The sequence below is a fragment of the Antechinus flavipes genome, chromosome 2 (assembly GCF_016432865.1).
Source record: "Antechinus flavipes isolate AdamAnt ecotype Samford, QLD, Australia chromosome 2, AdamAnt_v2, whole genome shotgun sequence".
NCBI lineage: Eukaryota > Metazoa > Chordata > Mammalia > Dasyuromorphia > Dasyuridae > Antechinus > Antechinus flavipes.
Genome location: NC_067399.1, coordinates 601,474,288 through 601,490,217, shown reverse-complemented (window position 1 = coordinate 601,490,217; position 15,930 = coordinate 601,474,288). Strand labels below are relative to the sequence as shown.

The following is a 15,930-nucleotide window of genomic DNA, read 5'->3' as shown; positions in this document are numbered from 1 at the left end:
AGAAAGAGAACCTATAAACAACAAGGTAGTTGCTTTATCTTGGTGCTATAACATGTGGCATCAATATTACCCGATTTCTACATTAGTGACACTACCATCACCCTCACTTCAGTTTTCTATTCTTCTCCAAGGCCAATTTTCCTAAAAACATTGTTTTCATCATCCATTTCTTACACACGAATCTACAGTGGTCCCAACTGCATTAAAAAAAAAAAAAATCCTTTACCTGGCATAATTAATTTAACAGACTCTTCTAAGTTTTTCCATTTCTGGTATATTATCTATTTGCAAATTTGCCTTTATTCATTGCTTTTCTTTTCCTTATCCTAGTTTCTTATTGAAACATTTCACTTGAAAATGAGTCACTTGGGGATTTATTTTGTCTATAAAATGCAAAATATCAGATAGTCTTGTCTATAATAAATAAGCAATATCTGTATTTATGAGGGTCATCAGATATACTCAAACAAACCCAATACCAACAAGTGCTTGTGTTAATTAACAGTGACCTCATTTCCTTAAACACTACATATTCCAACTACGCAAACAATGAAACTCATGTCTGAAATCCATGGAAGTAAAGAGTATATGTAGCCCTCTCTCTGTAACATATAATTTATATGTTATATTTATATATATTATATTTATATAATAAATATATAATTGCTTTATTTAGAACTTCGGGAAGTAGAAAAATAAAGTAATGATCAGATGAAGGAATAAGTGGTTATGTCCTGTATCTCAGCCAAGAGTGACAAGAAAAAGGGTCTCCCCTTTCTTCACCCAGTTACCACTTTAAATGATGTGGCTGTAATAAAATTCCTTGTTAACAAATCTTGTTAAATAGGCTTTAGGAAAATACATTTTCTATGGATTTTGTTTATATCCATGATGCTTTATTTCTAATTATTAGGGATAATCACAACTTAGTTACAGTTAGCTAAATAGCTATTTCTAGCTACGTATATTGCCAGACCTAATGGTTATTTTGGGGAAATGAAAGTACTTGATAATTTACTCTCATGAATATATACTATCACATTTAAGCAGTGGCTATTTGTGAAAGGAATTCTATGGCCTAATCATTCATTTACAAAGCAGCTAGAAAACCAAGTTAAGGTTATAATTCATCAAATTTATACTGATCTCAGCTTTTAGATATCAGAGCACACTATTCACAGTCAGCAGTTAATCTGATTTGGGTCTTTCATAAATTAAGTGGGCTTTTAAAGGGGTTAGAGATTTTAAAAGTCAGGATTATTAACATATATTCTCCTTCCCCTCCCCCCCCATTGTAGCTCTTTCCATAAATATGCTTTAGAGCAGGGGTCCTCAAACTATGGCCCACAGGCCAGATGCAGCATCTGAGGATGTTTTTCCCCTTACCCAGGGATATGAAGTTTCTTTATTTAAAGGCCCACAAAACAAAGTTTTTGTTTTTATTATAGTCTGGCCCTCCAATAGTCTGAGGGACAGTGAACTGGCTCCCTATTTAAAAAGTTTGAGGACCCCTGCGTTTAGAGTATAGACTAGGATTTTTAATTTAAGTATGAATCATATGGCACACCAACACCCAAAATAAACAATTCACTTCTTGTTTATAAATGAATGTCACAAACAGCCAATAACTTTAATAACATAGTGTTTGACAAACCCAAAGATCCCAGTTTCTGGGATAAGAATGCACTATTTGACAAAAATTGCTGGGAAAATTGGAAATTAGTATGGCAGAAACTAAGCATTGACCCACACTTAAGACCGTACACCAAGATAAGGTCAAAATGGGTTCATGACCTAGGCATAAAGAATGAGATTATAAATAAATTGGAAGAGCATAGAATAGTTGACTTCTCAGACCTGTGGAAGAGGGAGAAATTTATGACCAAAGAAGAACTAGAGATCACTATTGACCACAAAATAAAAAATTTTGATTATATCAAATTGAAAAGTTTTTGTACAAACAAAACAAATGCAGACAAGATTAGAAGGGAAACAATAAACTGGGAAAACATTTTTACAATCAAAGGTTCTGATAAAGGCCTCATTTCCAAAATATATAGAGAATTGACTCTAATTTATAAGAAATCAAACCATTCTCCAATTGATAAATGGTTAAAGAATATGAACAGACAGTTCTCAGACGAAGAAATTGAAACTATTTATAGACATATGAAAATATGCTCCAAATCATTATTAATCAGAGAAATGCAAATTAAGACAACTCTGAGATACCACTACACACTGTCAGATTGGCTAGAATGATAGGGAAAGATAATGGGGAATGTTGGAGGGGATGTGGGAAAACTGGGACACTGATACATTGTTGGTGGAATTGTGAATACATCCAGCCATTCTGGAGAGCAATTTGGAACTATGCTCAAAAAGTTATCAAACTGTACATACCCTTTGATCCAGCAGTGTTTCTACTGGGCTTATACCCCAAAGAGATACTAAAGAAAGGAAAGGGACCTGTATGTGCCAAAATGTTTGTGGCAGCCCTGTTTGTAGTGGTTAGAAGCTGGAAAATGAATGAATGCCCATCAACTGGAGAATGGTTGAGTAAATTGTGGTATATGAACATTATGGAATATTATTGTTCTGTAAGGAATGACCAGCGGGATGAATACAGAGAGGGCTGGCGAGACTTACATGAACTGATGCTAAGTGAAATGAGCAGAACCAGGAGATCATTATATACCTCAACAATGATACTGTTTGAGGATGTATTCTGATAGAACTGGATCTCTTCGATTAAGAGAGCTAATTCAGTTTCCATTGATCAAAGATGGGCAGAAGCAGCTATACCCAAAGAAAGAACACTGGGAGATAAATATAAACTGCTTGCATTTTTGTTTTTCTTCCGGGATTATTTATACCTTCTGAATTCAATTCTCCCTGTGCAACAAGAAAACTTTTCGGTTCTGCACACATATATTGTATCCAGGATATACTGTAACCTATTCAACATGTAAAGGATTGCTTGCCATCTGGGGGAGGGGGTGGAGGGAGGAAGGGGAAAAATCGGAACAGAAGTGAATGCAAGGGATAATGTTGTAAAAAATTAGCCTGGCATGAATTCTATCAATAAAAAGTTATTAAAAAAAAAAAATGAATGTCACACAGAGTAAAAAAAAAAAAAAAAAAAAACAAAAAAAAAAACAAGGATCAAAATAGTTTCAGTTCCTGTTCATTGGTGACAAATACATCAGGTAAAACGATATCTACAAAAGCAAAATGGCAGTTTTTCATTCATTCCACGGAACACTCTATGTCAAAGTTGATCATGCAGATCTAGTGTTTGACAAACCCAAAGGTCCTAACTTGTGGGATAAGAATTCATTATTTGATAAAAACTGCTGGGATAACTGGAAATTAGTATGGCAGAAATTAGGCATGGACCCACACTTAACACCATATACCTTCAAGATAAGATCAAGATGGGTCCATGACCTAGGCATAAAGAACGAAATTATAAATAAATTAGAGGAACATAGGATAGTTTATCTCTCAGACTTGTGGAGGAGAAAGAAATTTGTGACCAAAGATGAACTAGAGATCATTACTGATCACAAAATAGAAAATTTGGATTATATCTAATTAAAAAGCCTTTGTACAAACAAAACTAATGCAAACAAGATTAGAAGGGAAGCAACAAACTGAGAAAACATCTTCACAGTTAAAGGTTCTGATAAAGGCCTCATTTCCGAAATATATAGAGAACTGACTCAAATTTATAAGAAATCAAGCCATTCTCCAATTGATAAATGGTCAAAGGATATGAACAGACAATTTTCAGATGATGAAATTGAAACTATTACCACTCATATGAAAGAGTGTTCCAAAACACTATTGATCAGAGAAATGCAAATTAAGACAACTCTGAGATACCACTACACACCTGTCAGATTGGCTAAGATGACAGGAAAAAATAATGACGAATTTTGGAGGGGATGCGGGAAAACTGGGACACTGATACATTGTTGGTGGAGTTGGGAACAAATCCAACCATTCTGGAGAGCAATATGGAATTATGCCCAAAAAGTTATCAAACTATGCATACCCTTTGATCCAGCAGTGTTACTTCTGGGCTTATATCCCAAAGAAATACTAAAGAAGGGAAAGGGACCTGTATGTGCCAAAATGTTTGTGGCAGCCCTGTTTGTAGTGACTAGAAACTGGAAATTGAATGGATGCCCATCAACTGGAGAATGGCTGGGCAAATTGTGGTATATGAATGTTATGGAATATTATTGTTCTGTAAGAAATGACCAGCAGGATGAATACAGAGAGGACTGGCGAGACTTACATGAACTGATGCTAAGTGAAATGAGCAGAACCAGGAAATCATTATATACTTCAACAACGATATTGTATGAGGATGTATTCTGATGGAAGTGGATTTCTTTGACAAAGAGACCTAACTCAGTTTCAATTGATAAATGATGGACAGAAGCAACTATATCCAAAGAAAGAACACTGGGAAAGGAATGTGAACTATTTGCATTTTTGTTTTTCTTCTCGGGTTATTTTTACCTTCTGAATCCAATTCTCCCTGTGCAACAAGAGAACTGTTCGGTTCTGCAAACATATATTGTATCTAGGATATACTGCAACATATCTAACATATATAGGACTGCTTGCCATCTAGGGGAGGGGATGGAGGGAGGGAGAGAAAAAATTGCAACAGAAGCGAGTGCAAGGGATAATGTTGTAAAAAAAAAAAAAAATTATCCTGGCATGGATTCTGTCAATATAAAGTTATTATAAAATAAAATAAAATATACAATTAAAAAAAAAAAGTTGATCATGCAGGATGAGTGAAGGTGAAGAACAAATTTGTAAGCCTTTTCTATGTTTGCCCCCAAAACTTAGATGCCTTTTTTAAAAACACTGTTTGCTAGAACACATACTATATGACAAGAGCAATAAGCTGCTTTGGCTTCTTTGTACAAGACATGAGAAAACTAGTCTATTCACAGGATGTTGGCTTAGATGGAATTCCAGGAATATTTCGGGAATCTTCCTAGAGAAAATATAAACTCAAGCTGAGATCCAAGGCAGGTGAGATAAAAAAGGAAAAATACAAACACAAGAAAACAAAACTAATGTTAGAAGCAACAGAGCACTATGCTGCAATCAAGATAAGATCGCTAATTTCTTAGTTGTCTGAAAAATTGAAAAGACTGAAATAATACCATGAATAAAACCATTAAACTAATACAATAACATATAAGATATCTCACAGTAAAAACAACTGACCTGGGAAACAGATTGAAGAGAAAAAAATTAAAAATCACTGGACTATCTAAAAGCCATGATCAACAAGAGTTTAGACATTTCAAGAAATCTTAAAACTGTCCAAATCTCTTGGGACCAAAGGACAATGAACAGAGAAAGAATCTAATCACTTTCGAAAGGTCAAAAATAAATACTCCTAGGAACATTATAGCCAGAATCCATAAACTGCAGATCGTAAGAAATAAAGAACTCAAGTCCTGATAAGTCACAGTAAAGATCACACACATTTTTTACTACAGCAAAGGAAAAGAAAGCCTGCTACAGGATATCCTAGAAGCCAAGAATAATTTACCCAGTAAAATTAGTATAATACTATGAAAGGGGAGAGGGAAGAAATGGGCATTAACAGAGGACTTCCAAGCATTCCTGAAGATCAAAACTGCATAGAAACCTTGAACTTCAAACACAGAAGTTAAGAGGAACACAACAAGATAAAGATGAGTAATTATAAAGAACTAAAAGAAAAATTGCTTACATTCTAATAAGGAGGGATGATATACGTGTCCTCCCTGAATCCTACCTTTATTAGGGAGTCATGTACAAAATTAATTAGAAGAGGAGGTGATTGTTATGTCTGGATAATCTTTTAAAAAGAATGGGAGGGGGGAAATAATACATTAAAGAAACAAAGGAAGGAGGTTAGGAAAGTTATCTCACATATGAGGAGTGTGCAAGTAAAGTCCATATAAGTGGTGAAGAGAGTGGCTCTAATACTTGAACTTCACTGGTATTTGAATGGATCAAAAGAAGGAAGAATGTTAAAAACACACAAGTGAGTAAAGAAATACATTCCACTCAAAAGGAAAATAGGAGGAAAAAAGACAAAAGATCAATTAGAGGGAGAATAAGTTAGAAGAGGAATCAGTCTTTATGAAAAACTGTAAAAAAGGATATATAAAAAAATAGTTACTAACAACAGCATGATAGATTACAAGAATCCTGAGAGTGACAGCACTCCTTGGACCATTTGTCCTATTTCCCCCAGCCACAATCTGGAGAGGCAAATACTGTGAAGCAGCTGTCACCTATTTTCACCAATTCACAACCAATTAACACTGTTAGGGCAAGAAAGCAAATTGAATAAAGCAGAAAGATACTTTAATGGAGAGGCAAGAGACAGCAAGTGCCAGAAAGGATTAAACTACCACAAATTCAAGAGCCTCTGGAATAGAAATACTTCCAGTCCAAAAATAAATGGACCAACATCAGACATTGATGGGATTTTATCAGTGGAAATGACATTAAAAGAGAAACATCCTTACTCTTTCCATCTGATTTGCATCTATACTCTTCCACATGTACCATTTCCCCATTGGAACAGGAGCTCTCACAGAATAGAGCCCTGTCTGGCTTTTCTATGTGTATTCCCAATGTTTAGCACAGTGTTTTGTACTATGTGTAATAAGTACTGTAGAAATACATGTGTAGAATTAAGAGTTTAAGAAATGTTTCATTCATCTTTCCCATTATTCATTCATTCCTTCATTCATATAAGTCTTTTCCAGCAACATTTAAACAAGAAATAGGGAACCTTTGGCCTGAAGGCCATTTATAAGGCCCATGAAATCATTTGCATAATCAATAAAAGACAATAATGAACTAAAAGTTAGTTACAACTTCCCAATGCTTGAGCTCTGTAAGTTGATAAGGTTGTGTGGCTCACAAATAATGTTATAAATATTCAAATGGCCCTTGCCAAAAAAAAAAAAAAAAAAAAGAAGAAGAAACAAAAAACATCACCAACAAAAGCTGACTGAATTAAAATAAAAATGTAATTATTTTACATTAAATATGGTTTATTTGGTGTCCATATTTTATTAGGCAGCACTATTTCTCATCACAAGAATGAAAAATCCACTAAATGCCTGTCGACTAAAGACATATGATGATTTTCACAGGAAAAAAAAAATGTTCCTAAAAATAAATTTAAATAAGACAGTAATAATGTAATAAAACTGAGAAAATTCTCAACAGTACGATGTGTCATGAAAAAATAAGCAATCAGAGCTTACTCATGATTAATAAGAATTTTAGTTAAGATTTTTGTTAAAATGAACTATTTATTATATGACAGTGGGAATAGCAGATATGGAGTCAGAAAAGACAAGTTCAAATTCCAATTCTATCACTACCCCTGGATAGTTAGTAAACAATTGACTTGAACTTAATATCAATCACCTAAACTTTAAATAAGAAGTTGGACTAGCCCCTCCAACTCTAGACTTGTGATCCCATAATTAAAGAATATTATTTACTACTGAAGATCATTCAATATGGTTAAGAAAAGCTTATCTTCCTCATCCCCATTTTGGGTATTTTTTTTCAAAGTCTCCATTTTTTGGTGTGATTTTAACTCTAAAAAATCAACTACCCCCAAATAAATATACTCACTTGACTTCACAAGAGTGAATACTTAATTCCTTGTGCAATAGACCACTGGTAAGATGGTACACCAGTACAGACCCATTACTTGTGCCTAAAAACATGATGAAACAAAAAAAAAAAAAAAAAAAAAAAAAATTAACATGGCTTTAAGTTCCAAATAAAAATAAAAGATTATTCTTTTTCTAAATTTAACTGCTTTATAACTTTTCACATCACCCCCACTATTCCAAATTCTACCACAGAAAAAATGTTCTCTTTTCTTTTGTCTGGCAACAAAAATGGAACTTAGCTAAAGTACTTAAAGAGTACTATGAGAGCTGGAACTTTTAAAATATTAATTCAAAACATATCAAGACCTTATACTGATTCAAAAACTTTAAGCTTTTAGAAAATTCCCATTTTGTTATTTCGTTCTACTATTTCTGCATTTATGTTATGCTGTCCTTTATGAAAATTTTAGCATTTGTCCAGTCATTACAGAATTCTGCAGACAATTATTGCAAAGGTTCAAATTTTTAAATGAATTCATTACAAATAAATAAGCCTTAAAGCCTTGGTCACAGTAAATTTCCTAATATTTTATTAAGAAATGGTTAAGTGTGACTAGTAGGCCACTATTGGTGATCTTTGAGAGTTCATAGAGAATAAGAGAAAAACCAAAGAACTTTAGAAGGATAAATACTATCCTGACTGCCCCCTAATTCTAGTTTGACTCTTTAAGCTGGCTCCTTCTTAGCTATCTACTTTTACATTTCACTCTCTTCCCTGCACTTTATCACCTAATTATCCCCAACCTATCTGTTGTTCCTCCATCTCCTGACTTCATGCCTTTGTACTGAAATGCTTCTCTTCCCTTTTGTGCCTCAGCTTCCTTTCCTACTTACTCAAAGCTTACCATCTATAATTTCCTAATATTTTATTAAGAAATGGTTAAGTATGACTAGTAGGCCACTATTGGTGATCTTTGAGAGTTCATAGAGAATAAGAGAAAAACCTTCTAGCTGCTAAAATCTTTACCATGAGATTCTCATCCTTCTATATCAGATTGTATCTTATATGCACATTGTTATTTGCATGTTCTCTTCTCCATTAGAATATGAGTCCTTAAAGGCAGGGACCAAGTTTTTGACTTTCTTTCCATCCATAGTACTCAGTAGTTATTATTCACTTATTATATGTGTCAGTATGCATACTATCTGACACATATAATAAGTGAATAATAACTACTTGTTGCCTGACTCATGATTTAGACGTTTCTCTACTGATTTCAAGTTTCCCCTAAAGTCAACCCATCAAGCTACCAAACATAGCATGTCTTCCTTTCATAGAAAAAACTTATAAAAAATGCTATATATCTGTCACCTTTGCTCTACCATTTGTAATCTGGCTTCCATTCTTATCACTCAATCAAAAGATATTGTTAACTCTGGACTGAGCAGACACACACTATCTATATAAGTTTTTCTTGATGGATTGTTAGCTCCTTAAGGGAGGAGATCTTCATTTTTCTTGATATCTCTTATGCCCAACAAAGTGCCTAAGAAGGTGCTTAATAAATTGTTAGGCTTTCAATAAAGGGAAGACATTTTATTCCAAGAACTGCAAGTCAATGAGCCTGATTTAGATTTCTGGCAACATTTCTGAGTGCATTATTAAAGGGATGAGTAATAAACAGTTGAAAAAAGAGGTAGCAATCATAAAGAAGCATAATGGCTTTATCAATAACAGGTTACATGAGATAATAATGCCTAGTTAATAACAGCTATCATATATGACTTACTATATGCTAAGTACTGATACATACTAAGTTCATTTAAAAGAGATTCAGGGTTTTAGAGTACTGCAACCTAGATAATGAGTCAACAGTAATGCATGATTGCCAAAAAAAACTTAATGAGTTTTTAGGTGGCACTGGAACCATGATTAAAAAAATAAAAAGTCCTGCTACACTCACCAGATCACATCTAGAATACTGTGTTCAGTTCTAGTTGCCATTTTTTTAGAAAGGGAATTAATAATCTAAATAAAGATCACTGGGATGATAAAGGGCCAAGATCATGGCATTTAAGTATTAATTCAACAAAGTAGAATATTAGAGATGACTTAGGCTTAATATAAGATAGGTTACTTGAAGAAATTTGAAGAAAAGGTTTTCACATAGAAAAAGAATTAGATTTGCACTGTTTGCCCCATTGATCAGAAAAGGGAAGAATAAATAAAAGATTTAGATTTGATGTTAGAAAAAACTTCTAAGCAATGAGAACTATGCAAAAGTAAAACTGGCTGCATTGGAAGGGCAATGGATTCCCCTTCACCAGATGTTTTCAAGCAAAAGCTTGATGACTATATGTTGGATGTATAGTAAAGCATATTCTGGGAGTAGCAATGCTATGTACTTGCAAAATTCTAGCTCTCTAGTTGAATCTATGAAGTTCCATGGCAAAATCATTGCAGTGACATACATATTTTTCTTATTTATTTTCCCATGAAATCAATATAGTATAATAATATAAATTCAATATAAATCATACATATATCTCTTTAAAATTTTTAAACATAGAATTGCTATATATTAGTATTAATAATATTATAAGTATGTTGTATGGCTTCAAGACATAAAATAAAATTATAATCACTGAAAACTGAAAATGAGTATCACAGAAGGCAATAGAGAACATCATGGGTCTGAGTAGACTGCAGCATATAAGAAAAACTTCAAAGAAAATGAGCAAAAAAAAAAAAGTCATCAATAGGACATAAAAAAGGAAGAGAAGATATAGTAAGGGAAAGAAAAGGCAGGTAGATTGTCAGGATGCTCCACTATTATCTTCACAATGCCAAGGAAGAAAGTCTCTAGTGTTTTGACACCAATATATATATCTACAATGTGTAAATGCCATACAGCCAATTTATGATAGAACATGGATAAAAGGTACACACAATGGTGTGCATATGTTGTAATCTGTATAGATGGAGGGAACATCTAAAGTTCAGTAAATCACAAATCTATTTGAACAGTGGGCTAGTACTATGATAAAGTAGTTCCTAACTTATAATACTGAAAAAAGAATTCTGACCTTTTAAAATTTTAGTTAAAAAATGAAATAGGTATTCAAATGAGTGCAAGGCTTTAGTGACATATATGTGGTATGTGTGTATATATGTATAGAAATATACATACACACATATAAATATGGGGTGGGTGGTGTGTCGGGGGGTGTGTGTGTGTGTGTGTGTGTGTGTGTGTGTGTGATCTCAAAAGTCTCAGAATAGTTTCAATAAGTTATTAAATAGATGACCTCTAACTGTTCTCTTAAATGAGTTTAATAAAACAAAATAATTTGGGACATATTTTAAAGGACTTATTCTTTTGATTTGTTATTATAAGTAATTTTGTTTGTTATCAATAAATAATTTTATATCTCATGGCACTCAAGTACAATAAAATTCATTTTAAAATGAAAGTCTCCAACTCCAACAGAGTTATTATATCTTTCTATGGAAAAATGCTAAGTTTACAAATCATAGAATTTCTCTTATAACTAACTTTTAAAAATCATATTATTGTAACAAACCAATAATTTGTTAGGTAGAAATTAAAAATTGATCTCTTGATATATATTTGAAAATAACTATATACATATTAGTGTAAAACCTTAAAATTCAAGTCATTTGAGAAGATAAAACCTAGTAGAGACTAGAGTACAGCAAGAATGTTGAAATATTAATATTAATGAACTGACCAATAAACCATCTAAGATAGACCAATGATTAATAAATGTGATCAGAATCACATTTAAAGGAAAATATCTATATTTCACAAATTTATATTTGAGAAAAAACCTGCAGCCAACTAAAAGTATGCTAAAAGAAAATACTTACATTTTCATACAAATTCAATAGTTTTAAATTTTATATGCATAATAGAAATACTTTGTTCTCAAGTTATTGTAAGAAACTAAAAATGTATTACATAATATGCTGCTGGCATTGGAAAAAAATAACCTAGCAATCCCTAGCAAGAAATCACGGTTGTACATTATACCATTTTCACAAATACTTAAAAAATTAAGGATGTCAAGGGATCCTTATCATTAGTCTCCAGACAGAAGACTTAAAGTTAGATACTTTTGTGGGCTAAGAAAAAGGACAGGAGAAGGAGGCAAAGTGAGAAATAAAAAAACAAACAAAACTGAAGCATTTGAAACAAGTCATTTTGTTCATTTTATCCCTAGTTTCTTGCTATTTAAAATAGCTCATATATATATATACTTGTCCCTATAGAAAATAAAGGATTTTTTAGCATCTAAAAAGACAGGAGCAAATTGGTAAGAATAGAGGCATCAACCCAGCTAAACTCTCCCAACATTTTTTAAAAATAACTCCTCAAGTCAAATTCTGGAGAAAAGTTAACAACAAGTCAAAGTGAAACATAATTAATTGGCCTAAGACACCTCGGGAGCAGAAGCCAGCCCATGTGCACCAGTAGTGGGCTCTGGGGATTTTTACTACAGCAGCAGCTTCTGTAGCAAGTAAAGGGGTCCAACAGTAGGTCAGAAGAGATCCCAGAGGACCCTTTCCTGGCACTACCTGTAGGTGGTGCTGATTGGCAACACTGCTACCCACAACAGTTCTGGGGTTACACTCAGTCACAAGGGATCAAGGCCCTGGTCAGAGCTCTAAAGCAGAGAAGAGTCCCCATACCTGTGGCTACAAAAGAGCAAGGAATGTGGCCAATTTCAGGGCCAAAATGAACACAAGTGCTTGAGCCTGCAGGAGAGCAAGGGCCCTTCCTGGGTAAGTGCCACAGAACAGACCAGCAAAGCAATGAATATCCCTCTCCCCTGATCATTCTACCTTAGAAGTATTGAAAACTTGCAGAACCCCCAGAATTAGCCTGGAAAATAATAGCACAAAAAAGCCTAAAGATTGGGATAGTGCTTCCTTACAGCCAGGTGAAAAGAGAGGCAAAGAAAAAGGTTAGAAAAATGAGGAAGTAACAACAAAAAGAATGGGACCACAAAAAGTTAGAACAGTGGCAGAGAAGATTAGACGAAGACAACATTGTGAAACCAGATATAACCAAAGCTTTAAAAAAAAAATGCTAACTAGACCCAACATCAGCAAGAATTTTTGGAATAATGAAAGAGATAAGAATGGTGGAGAAAAACTGGAAAAAAAGGAATGAGAATGACGCAAGAAAATTGTTAAAAGAAAATTAACAGCTTAGTAAAGAGCAAAAAAAAAAAAAAAAAAAAAAAACTTTAAAAAGCCTACAAGTCAAATGAAAAGGAAACACAAAAAATTCACTGAAGAAAAGAACGCCTTAGAAAAGCAGAATTGGCCAAATAGAAAAAAAGAATTATAAAAGCTGACTGAAGAAAAAATAATTTTTTAAAATTAGAATAGGTTAAGTGGTACTTAATGACTCTACAAGAAATAATAAAACAAAGTAAAAAAAAATGGAAAAAAAAATGGGAAACATCTCATTGTAAGAACATTATGATTGAGAAACCAGAGATCAAGAGAGATGTTTTAAGAATTATTGTTCTCCCTGAAACCATGATCATATTTCAAGAAATTATAAAGGAAAATTGTCCTAAGATCTTAGATTCAGAGGGTCAAATATCAAGTATCTACTGATCATTTCTTGAAAAAGATCTCAAAAGGAAAACTACTGTTAATATCATAGCCAAATTCTAAAGCTCTCAGATCAATAAGAAAATGTTCGAAAACAGTCAGGAAGAAACTATTTAAATAATGTAGAATCAGTCAGCATCACAGAATTAGCAGTTTTACTTTAAAGTTTCAAAAAGCTTAGAATGATATTCTGAAAGGGAAAGAATCTAGGATTGCAAACAAGAAATAACCTATTCAGTAAAACTGAATATAATACTTCAGGGGAAAAAAAAAAAAAACAACTGACATTTAATGAAATGGAGAACTCTGAAACATTCCTAATGAAAAGCCCAGAACTGAATAAAAATGTGACAAGATTCAAGAGTATAAAAGGATGAGCACAAAGCAATAATCCTAAAACATTCAATAAAGTTTAACTGTTTGCATTCCAATATGGCAAGATGATACATATAACTCCTAAGAGAAACTGTTGTTGTTTAGTTGTTTTTTCAGTTATGTCCATGACTTTATGGCTTCTTCATGACTCCATTTGTGGCTTTCTTGACAAGAATACTTGCTATAGTTTGCTTTTTTCTTCTCTAGATCGTTTTACAGATGAGGAAACTGAAGTAATTAGGGTTAAAAGGCTTGCCCAGGATCATCTAGCTAGTAATTGTCTGAAGCCAAATTTGAATTCAGGTCTTCCTGACTTCAGACCCAGGTCTCTATCCACTGAACTATCTAGCTCCCCTGAACAACTAAGAATTTTATTATTATTAGGGAAGTTAGAATCTAGAGACAGAGGACATGAGTATTAATCAATTATGTTGAGATGATCCCCTCCCCCCCCCCAACCCACACATACATACAAAAAAATTGATAGGATGAGAAAGAAAGATGCACTGGGAGAAAGGGAAAGGAGAGAATAGGGAAATTTTTTTTTCCACCTAAAAGCAGCTTGCAAAGAAGAGTTTTTTCGAGTAAAGAGGGAAATGTAAGGTAGTGAGAGCAAAGTTTTAAAAATATTATTCTCATTAGAATTAGTTCAAAGAGAGAAAAATATATATATACATTCAGCTGGATATAGAAATCTATCTTACCTAACAGGTAAATAAAAAGCAAAGGGCATAAGAAATATGGGGCGGGTGATGAAGATAGGATGGAGGAAAATGCACAATTAGTAATCTTAATGTGAATGAACTCATCCATAAAACATCAGTATATAGCAAAATGGATTAGAAACTACAACCCAAAAATGCTGTTCACAAGAAAAAAACTTCTAACAGAGAGACATACACAGAGTTAAAATCTAAGGCAAAATCTGTTATGTTTCATCTGAAGTAAAAAGACAAGGATAGCAATCATGATCTCAGAAAAAAAAAAAAAAAGATAAGAAAAAAAAATAAAACTAATTAAAAGAGACAATTGGGGAAACTACATTTTGATGAGAGTACTATAGAAAATGAAAATAATATCAAAAAATGTTCCAGCAAATTTTTCTGATAAAGACTTCAATTCTCAAATATATAGGAAACAGTAAAAATAAGAACTATTCACCAAATGAAATATGGTCAAAGGATATCAATATTGAGTTTTCAGAATGAGAAATCAAAGTTATTTATAGTAATAAGAAAAAATGCTCTAAATTGTTATTTAACAAAAAAATATAAATTAAGACAACCCTAAGATACTACCTCACACCTATTAAAAATGAAAAATGCAAAAATAAGTACACTACTAAACTGTTAATGCATTTCTAAACTGGTCCAATCACTCTGGAGAACAATTTGGAACTATACCCAAAGGGCTCTAAAGCTATGCATACTGACTCATCAATATTAGTGTGTTTCCCAAAAAAATTTTAAAAAGAAAAAAAAAAAAAAAAAAAAAAGGAAAATCCCATACACACAAAATTTACTTACAATTTACTTTTTGTGGTGGCAAACAATTAGAAATTGAGAGGATGCTTGTGAATTGGGGAATGGTTGAAAAAGTTATAGTATGATTGTAATGGAGTACTATTACGCTATAAGAAATAACAAATTAGGGTAATTTCAGGGGGAAAAAAAAAAAAAAAAACATGGGAAGGCCTAGATCAGAGGTGGAGAACATCCAGCCTGTGTGCCATATAAGGCCTGTGAAATCACTTGATCAGACCCTGCTAAGTCACATAGGTATAACAACCTTCTATTGATTGAATTCCTTAGGTTGATAATTTTATATGGCCTATAAATGATGATATAAATGATGATTTATAACAGAAAAATGGTTCCCTACCCCTGACCTAGATGAACTGATACAAAGTGAAGTGAGAAGAATCGGGGAGATTATTGTGCAATCACAGCAATATTGTAATGATAACCAATTGTGAAAGTTTTGGTTATGCTGATGATAAAATGATCAAATACAATTCCAAATGACTCATGATTAAAAAAAATACAAAACAAAACAAAACAAACAAACCAAAAAAAAAAAAAAAAAAACCTACCTACAGAGAGAGAACTGATGAACTCTCTAAGTCCAAACTGAAGTATAATGTTCTCACTTTTTTTTTGCTTTTTCTTTATAATGTCTAATATAGAAATGTGTTTTGCATGATTTTATATATATAATTAATTGATATCATTC

General features: G+C 32.9%; 1 protein-coding gene across 1 annotated transcript in view; it reads right to left on the bottom strand.

Moving 5' to 3' along the window:
- Window positions 1-15,930, bottom strand: part of WDR11 (WD repeat domain 11) — a 76,010-nt gene that overhangs the window by 43,334 nt on the left and 16,746 nt on the right. The window contains exon 11 of the mRNA XM_051981555.1: window positions 7,690-7,774. Within this exon, the coding sequence (XP_051837515.1) occupies window positions 7,690-7,774 (85 nt within the window). The remainder of the gene's footprint in view (window positions 1-7,689; window positions 7,775-15,930) is intronic.